The sequence below is a fragment of the Adiantum capillus-veneris genome, chromosome 30 (assembly GCF_014529385.1).
Source record: "Adiantum capillus-veneris isolate H3 chromosome 30, ASM1452938v2, whole genome shotgun sequence".
Classification (NCBI taxonomy): Eukaryota; Viridiplantae; Streptophyta; class Polypodiopsida; order Polypodiales; family Pteridaceae; genus Adiantum; species Adiantum capillus-veneris.
In genome coordinates this window covers 15,206,056-15,214,815 of record NC_140960.1, presented here as the reverse complement: position 1 = coordinate 15,214,815, position 8,760 = coordinate 15,206,056, and the positions used below count along the sequence as shown (strand labels likewise).

The 8,760-nt window shown below is 35.8% G+C and overlaps 1 protein-coding gene across 1 annotated transcript; it reads right to left on the bottom strand.

Moving 5' to 3' along the window:
• Positions 1–892: 892 nt before the first annotated feature.
• Positions 893–1,354, bottom strand: LOC147417580 (uncharacterized). The gene has a single exon (XM_086507455.1). The coding sequence runs from the start codon at positions 1,352–1,354 to the stop codon at positions 893–895; it is 462 nt and encodes a 153-aa protein (XP_086363581.1).
• Positions 1,355–8,760: the final 7,406 nt, after the last annotated feature.

Genomic DNA, 8,760 nt, shown 5'->3' with positions numbered 1-8,760 from the left:
GGCTACTCGACAAGAGAGAACATCATCATGCCGAACACATCAAGGCATGGAACGCGTACGTCTCGCTTATGCAAACATCAGGTCGCTATCCCAATGAAATGGACAAGACAAGAAAGGACAGACTGAGGATTGGGTGCAGAATTTTTGTGACATACATTCATTTCCATAAGAGATTTGGTGTGATTGTGAGTTTATTTGAGCAAAAATTGAAAATTCCAAGAACTGAAATCAGTAGCAAAAGGCACCTCTGCAAGTTGGCTCTGCAACCAACTTGCAGTAACTCCATTTGCCAGCAAGAAAACTCCAACCAAGTGAAAATTTAACTTGATGTCTGTCGTGCAGGGCAATTAAATATGGATTGTTGAACAAAACACTTGAAAGTCGAGCTACATTAAAACCATCGCCATTGATTTTCCCCGAGGAGGTTGCATGGGCTACGGGGGAGCATCAGCATCATGGACGACTGTAAACATGCTCCAGGCGGAGGATTTGAGTTTCATACAAGGGTAAGAATCGTAGGGGTCATCAGCGTAGAGGCCATAAATAACCATTGGCTTGGGAGGAGCAAGCTCCCCTGTTTGCGCAGCTCTTTGCAGTTTGATGAACTTCCACTTTTCGGAGTGAACTTGTCTCTTTGCGAACAACTGCATGCTTGCTGAAAATCATTAGAGCTGACCTTGATGGTGCAAGCAACTCAATCGGCTAGACCATGAAAGCGGGCAACTGTAAATAAGAAAGACATGTTACGAGCATGTAGCGTTCTACTCTGCATCTGGACCGCATGAGGTTAGCAAGATTAGGGGAGGTCGTCGATAGTGGACTATGGTTAGCAAACTGAGAGGCAATTAGTAGATTCCAAGCCCGGGTTATCCAGGCAACACCGTAGAAGCAGCTATGAAAACAACAAAGTAGAGCTACAGATGTTGGGCTCGTGAGCAATACCAAGGTGTTCGCCAACAATACCTGGACAAAATGAGGTGAAGAAGAGGTATGCATTGGGCGCCGCTTGATGTAGGAAATGGAGCCGTACCACGTCAGTTACAATCGAGAGGCTCATGTAGAACATGATGCTCATGATGGAGAAGCGATTGGAGTGGTAGCTACCGCCTCTAAAACGAGTGAAACAGCAGCAGCGTATGGTCATTGATGCAGATCTTCCGTAAGAGAGAAGCTCCTCTTGATGCAGCCAAAACTGAATGGCGCATAGCAAGGGCAGAGAAGCGTGGGCGACCTGCTGTAGCTGAAGAAACATCAGGAAAGCCCGTAGGCTGCGTGACATGCTCTTCTTGTTGGACGACCTACCACGGTGAAACTCTACAGAACAGGCAGCAAGGATGCTGAGAGTTGTATTCATTGTCTGAGAAGAGAAGGGCTCGGTGATAAGGGGAGCAACAGAAATGTGGGAGGTGCAAGGATGCTGCAGAAAAACTCCCTGCAAAGAGACAGTACTCTCTCGCTCTCTCTCATCCCGTATCAATGGCGAACTCCATCATGAATTGGAGAGCCCAAGAAATTAAAGAAAAGAAAGAAGGATTCCTACGTGCCCGTCTCCTCCACCAATGTGGTGTACCCAAATGTAGAGCAAGATTGAGACCCAATGAGCGTGCCCTCTTTCAAAGGAGAGCACCTCTTCTTATACTAAAAGGCGGGGTTACATTCCAAGATGGCTAGCATCAAGAACTACCAAGTGTCCTCCCACATTGGTCGGACACACAACCTAAAGGACCCACACACCATAATATTAGGGCTGAAATTATCCAAATTAACCATAAATTAATGGGAAATATATTAATTAAGTTTAGATTAAGTTAAGATAATTATCAAAGCTGTATTAGATAGTCATTAAGCTACGAAAATTATCTTATAATTTTTTGAGTAATTTTCATAATTTATTAGACAAAATTACACAATTTTTTTGAGAAAATTAAAAGAAAAAATAATCAAATTGATTCAAAATGTTTTGAGTTATTTATCAAAGGTTAATTACATGTTAGGGAACCCATGATAATTATGTCAAGCTCAGATAATTAATTTACCTAATTACTTTAGAAGAAATACTCTGGTTTTAGGACAAAAAAAAATGGGGAAATTAGTAAATTGATTCAAATTGCTTTGAGATTTTATTAGAGGTGAATTATATGCTAGGGAACCTGTGATAATTATTTCAAGATCAGATAATTAATTTACCTAATTACTTTAGCAGAAATACTCTGTTTTTAGAATAAATTAAAAGGGGAAAATTAGTAAATTGATTCAAATTGCTTTGAGTTATTTATCAGAGGTTAAATATATGTTAGGAACCCATAGTAATTATTTCAAGCTCAAATAAGTAATTTACCAAATTACTTTAGCAAAAATACTATGTTTTTAGAACACATTAAAAGGGGGAAATTAGTAAATTGATTCAAATTGCTTTGAGTTATTTATCAGAGGTTAATTATATGTTAGGAAACCCGTGATAATTATGTCAAGCTCAGATAATTAATGTAGCTAATTATTTTAGCAAAAATACTCTGTTTTACGAACAAATTAAAAGGGGGAAATTAGTAAATTGATTCAAATTTCCTTGAGTTATTTATTAGAGCTTAATTATATGTTAGTAAATCCATGATATTTATGTTAAGCTCAGATAATTAATTTACCTAATTACTTTAGCAGAAATACATTTTTTAAAGGATAAATTAAAAGGAGGAAATTAGTAAATTGATTTAAACTACTTTGAGTTATTTATTAGAGGTTAATTATATGTTAGGTAACCCATGATAATTATATCAAGCTCAGATAGTTAATTTATCTAATTACTTTAGCAAAGATACTCTATTTTGAGTACAAATTAAAAGGGGTAAATTAATAAATTGATTCAAATTGCTTTGAGTTATTTATTAGAGTTTAATTATATGTGAAGGAACCAGTACTAATTATGCTAAGCATAGATAATTAATTTACTTAATTATTTTAGCAAAATTACTCTATTTTTAGGACAAATTAAAAAAATAAAAATAGAAAATTGATTCAAAATGCTTTAAGATCATTATTAGAGGTTAATTACACCTTAGGAAACCCGTGATAATTATGTTAGCCTTAGATAATTGTTTCACCTAATTATCTTAGCAGAATTACACTGTTAAAGGACAAATAGAAAGGGGAAAAATAGCAAATTGATTCTTAATGCTTTAAGATAATTATTAGAGGTTAATTATAACTTATAAAACCTATGATAATTATTTTAATTTTAGATAATTAGTTTACCTAATTATCTTAGCAGAATTACACTATTTTTAGGACAAATTAAAAGGAAAAAAATAGCAAATTGATTCAAAATGCTTTAAGATAATTATGAGAGGTTACGTACATCTTTGGAAATTTTTGATAATTATCTTAATCATAGATAATTATTTTAAATAATTATCCTAGTAAAAAACCATTATTATTGATGGTAAATTAAAGGGGGGAATTAGTAAATCATGTGGTATGATTATATGCTATTTATCAAGGCTAGACTATAGGATAAAGAGGCCATGATAATTATGTCAAGGTTAGAAAAGTAGTATAGATATTTATCTAAGTCAAATTTTACTAATTCTAGCTAAAAACTAAAGAGGAAAACTAGTAAATCATGCTATATGATTACATTCTATTTATCAGAGCTAGATTACATGATAAAAAGGTTGTGATAATTATGTCAAGATTAGAAACTTAGTATAGATATTTATCTAAGTCAAAATATACCAATTTTGGTTGAGATTTAAAAGGGAAAATTAGTAAATCATGTTATATGATTACATTATATTTATCAAAGTTAGATTATATAGTAAAGAGGCCGTGATCATTATGTCAAGCCTAGAAAAGTAGTATAAATATTTATTAAAGTCAAATTATCCTAATTTTATCTGAAAAATGAAGATGGAAATTTTATAATTAAGTGGAAAAATAATAAGATAATTGCCAGAGGTAAAAAATATCCTTATCTACTTAGGATAATTATACCATAGTTAATTAGTGAGTTTAAAAAATTATAATTGACCAAAAGTCATATTTTTAGCAAAAGATTAATTAAATAAAATAGACTTTGCAATCAAAAGTTCTTAGGAAAATTATAGTGAGTGTAAACCTATTATATAAAGTGGAGGAAATGAATTCTTTGAGAGAAAATAAATAAAATAAATGTTAAGCTTAAAATAAACAGATTCCAAGCTTAAAAGTCGATGGGAAAATTAAGAAAAAGATATAGAAAATTATAAGAAAATTAGAGGAGCTTAAAAAACCCTTAGGGAAGCGGTGAAAAAAGTTATCATGCCTATATAGACAAATAAGAAATTACTAGGTCAAGAATTTACCAAATAAGACTATAAATTTAACCTTGGATGGGTTACGGTTGAATACAAAGGTTAAGTTTAGATTTTGAATTATTTACCTAATGGTTAGATGTCCTTTATAAGGATAAGAAGTTATGGCACCTAAAAGGACCCGAGCCAATCCTACATCTAATGATGAGGGAAGAACTCTAAAAAGAACTAGAGCGTCATACGACGATGAAGCTGGGCCTAGTAGTAGGCCTACGAAGGAGAGGCTTCAGGCGCCAGCGCAGCAGCAGATGGCCAATCAATCCCAGGTGGGTTTCCCATTATTCAATTAAGTCTTTAAATAAGTTTAAGTTCTTTTATAAGTTAGCATTGCATATGTAAGGAGTGAGTAAGAATAAGAAAATGATTAATTGGTCGAAAACGGAAGGTAACTTCCAACGTGCATTGTTTATAATGTAGGAAAGAATTGTTTGGGTTAAAAATTGGTTGAATTAGGAAAGATATGATTGATCATCCTTAAGAGAGCTTGTCTCAAGACACCTCCGACTCCTTGGTATATTTTGATGAATAATGATGGCTTTCTAGCCACGGATAAGTTGGTTACCCCCATGAACGTTGAGTTTCTACTCCGTGTCATGTCTTGATGTTTCTACATAAGTTAGGATACCGTTTTTTATCCTAGGGGAGCCGCCCAGTTGTATGGGCAACTGGTTTGGTGTATGATAGAGCGGCTCCAACGAGCCAGAAGCTAAAAACGTTGTCCACAAAGTTGGACGTTTTAAAAAGCACCCTTGAAAATGGAATTCATGTTGAAGGATCTTGAATGCAATTCCTCAAATTAAATTTGGGCCTAACCAGTAAGCATCCAATATGAGCAATAGAATGAGAGAGTAGAGTTCAATAGTCAACAGTGAGGATTTTGTGCATCTCTCTCTCCCTCTCTCTCTCTCTCTCTCTCTCTCTCTCTCTCTCTCTCACACACACACACACACACACACACACACACACACACACACACACATATTGTGTGTGTGTGTGTGTGTGTGTGTGCATGTGCGCACGTGCACACACACATGTGTTCAACTTGTTTGAAGTGCTGAATTTTGTTTCAGTTTTTTTCTTTCAATTAGCACATGGTTCCTCCCATTGGTTACACATTAGGCTAATGCAAGTAAATCCAATCACTTATCGTCTTTAGCTACCCTAGTTCGTGAAAATTCATTCAGTATTTCATGTCTCATTTCCAGAGCCTTGTTGCACATCCAGCATTTTTGATTGGGAAAAAGAGATGAGCTTCATGCCATTCATGAGAAATAGCTTCACTAGTTATTAGTGAAGGTATTTGGGTTGGAGGACAATGTTCAACCTGTCCCTAAGAAGGTGTAAGAATCGGTTCACACTCAGGTTTGCAAGGATAGTGTGGGGATGAGAAACCTTTAATTTGATAAATACCGAAGGTTTTCCAAGAAATGTGGAGCGAGATCACACCTTAGTACCACCTTGAGAATACGCTTGAAAACACTTCTGTTGAACTTTATGGGGTTGAGAGCAAGTCCACTTTTCCTTGTTATCTCCTCCAATGGGATCCATTCGAGTGCTTATGATGTTCTCCTTGATATTGAGTGGAGAGGGATCTTCTAGAGGCCCTATGAAGGCACCAGGGTAGGGTCCTCAAATTGCTTCTTTGGAGCCCCATTGTTGTTCATGAGCACAACTACAACGGACACAATATTGGAGCTTTTACAGTGGGGGTGCTTCAACTAGCCCCACATAACACAAAGGCCTTCATGGACTCTAGAGTAGCAATGCCAAAGGGGAAGATGAGGGGAGGCATGCACCTTCAAATGGGTGGCATGGAAGCCTTGAGTGGGGGAGATCAAGGAACAAGGCAAGACTCTCGAGAGCATGATGAGAGAGAGAGAGAGAGAGAGAGAGAGAGAGAGATTTCATTATCATGCTTGCTGGTTAAACATGATCCATGGGACCAAAAGATACATACCATGTGAGGTGTGTGGAGTTGGTAAGTGACTCATTGCTCAAGGATTGTGGAAATGAGTGTCATAGTTAACATCAATCTAACTCGATACCATTGTTTTGGAGCTTTCATTGTGTAAAAATATTTATTATTTTGATAAATCGGGAATATTGTAACTCCTACTTTCTAGATAAGCTTTGTAATTCATGAGCTAGGGCTACAAGCTTCCAAATTGTATCAACATGTCTTTAGTTAGAACTCCCAGATTATTAGTTTTGACCACCAAAAACCTTGGCTAAGGTATAAAAGCCAATTTTTGTAAGTTTTTCACAAGTTTTTGAATAATGAAATACAGCGTGAGCTAACAGTGCTCACTTCTCTCCTTCTCGCGCTTCCTACTCCCTCCCCAGTTGTTGTCACATTGTAGTCGCATATGTTGCATTGCAACCGCAAGAGCCCTACGCATTGACTTAAGCATTTCACGGTATTTCGTAGCTTTTGGCGTCGTCGACCTGTGGCCTCATTTCATCATAAGTAGGAATTTAATCTTTAAAATCAAAAACTAAGTATAGGCGGGGTATTGGGGCATCATTGATGAGCATTTAGATGAATTCTGGGTCAAAAACAACTAGGTCAAAAACTCACTGCTGTTAATAATTGTGATTTTTGCACTTGACCTAAAGTGAGATTTGAGACCATAAGCATGTGTTCTTAGGTCTTATAAACATGTCCTAGAAGTTTCATTACGTTTGGATGTCGTTTGATGTTGTAACGGATGTGATTTGGTTGTCGATGACCAATTAGCTTTTGGTGATTTTAGTCATTTGAGTGTAGCTTGAGATAGATGCGAGTTGTTTGTTGTTTTTTCCCAAGAGATTAACAACCTCTTGTAGCCTCTATGCACTAGTCGAATCAGCTTCGTCCCATGGATTGACAATTTATTCGTGGTTCTCGCTATGTCTGCAATAAGATAGGAGTGAGGTTAGAACCCCTTCCCACATTTGGCACCGTTGCCGGGGATTGAAGAGACCTAAACTAGGAAAAAACACGAGCCTCTTGTGAAGTTATCCTTTAACTTTCTCTAGGATCTCCTAGAGTCAAAACTTTCTTTTCAAAACCGCATAGCTTAAGATTGTCGTCTTTTGCTGTGTAGAGATAGCTTGGAGGTATGTCGTACTTACTAAGTACCTTTAGAAGTGTAGGATTGTAGAATTAGACTAGGATTTTGAGAATGATTGATGGACAAGACAAGTCTTAAGATCAAGGCTCAAAAAACCATAAAAAACAAGAAAACGAGTGTTTGTGGACATTTTCCACAACCCCATTGCAGTAGAACCTAGGAGTAGGGTAAGTAAAATCCGATGTGGATTTTAGAACATTACTCTCTCCAAAAGAATCAATTGTGAGTTGTTATGTGAAGTTGCATAATTTGAGGTATACGGCTAGAAATAGCACCAGAAGACTTTCAACCACTCAATCCGACTGGAGAGTATGCTTTTAAGTTATATGAACTAGTGGGCAAGCTCAAGGACACATTGAGGTAAAAATTTCAAGAGTTTACAAAAACTGAGATTATTTACTTTTTATTGACATTTTAGGCCAAATTAAGTTTTGACTTGACTCAAAGGCTTAAAATAGCCATGAAAAGAATGTCCAGTGAAAAAGTTCAAAAAAGTGTTCATTTTAGGCTTAAAGTAAATAATCGTGATTATTTACTTTCAGCTCAAAGTGACCAAGGTTGATACCAGAGACTCTATGCATGTGCGCAAACAACTTTTGTAAAAGCCCATAGAATTTGGATCACCAAACTGACCAAAAACTGAGTAAAACCTGAATTTTGTACTGACTTTCGAGAACTTGAGTGTAAATTGGGAAACTTTTGTTCAATACAAGTGAAACTTGACTTATAAGTTTATATTCATGTGATAAACAAGTGTACATGCTCAGTTGACCAAAAAGATGCAAAAATTTTCCAGAAGTAAATAATCACGATTATTTACTACTGTCTCACTTTTCAACTTTTTTGACCAACTCAGCATACCACTAGCTTTAGCATGTTGTATTAAGCTCACAAATCAAATTTGGTAAGATTTGGATCATTGGATTGAAAATTGTAGCCAAATTTGCAAAGTTAGTCTACGAACACAAAATTGTTGATCATTTGAACAAAAATTATCCAAACTTGATTAAACTTGTTTAGGGAGCTTGTGTTAAGCTACTTAACATATCTGTGTCAAGATTGGGACAAAAACTTGCAAAAAATTAGCTGAGTAAATAATCACGATTATTTACATTTGCTACAAAAATTGATATTCTTGCACATTTGAGTATACCACAAGGTCAAGCATATCAAGTAGACCGCACAAATCAATTTTGGTGAAATTTGGATCACAAAAGTCAGACTTAAGCAAGATTCTTAAAAACTGAGTCTACGGACATGAAACAGCTCTGATAACTTGAACAAATTTTGTTCAAACATTG

Bases quoted from the DNA above. Each gene is read 5' to 3' on its own strand.
- LOC147417580 (XM_086507455.1), bottom strand. From the start codon at position 1,354: ATGAATACAACTCTCAGCATCCTTGCTGCCTGTTCTGTAGAGTTTCAC.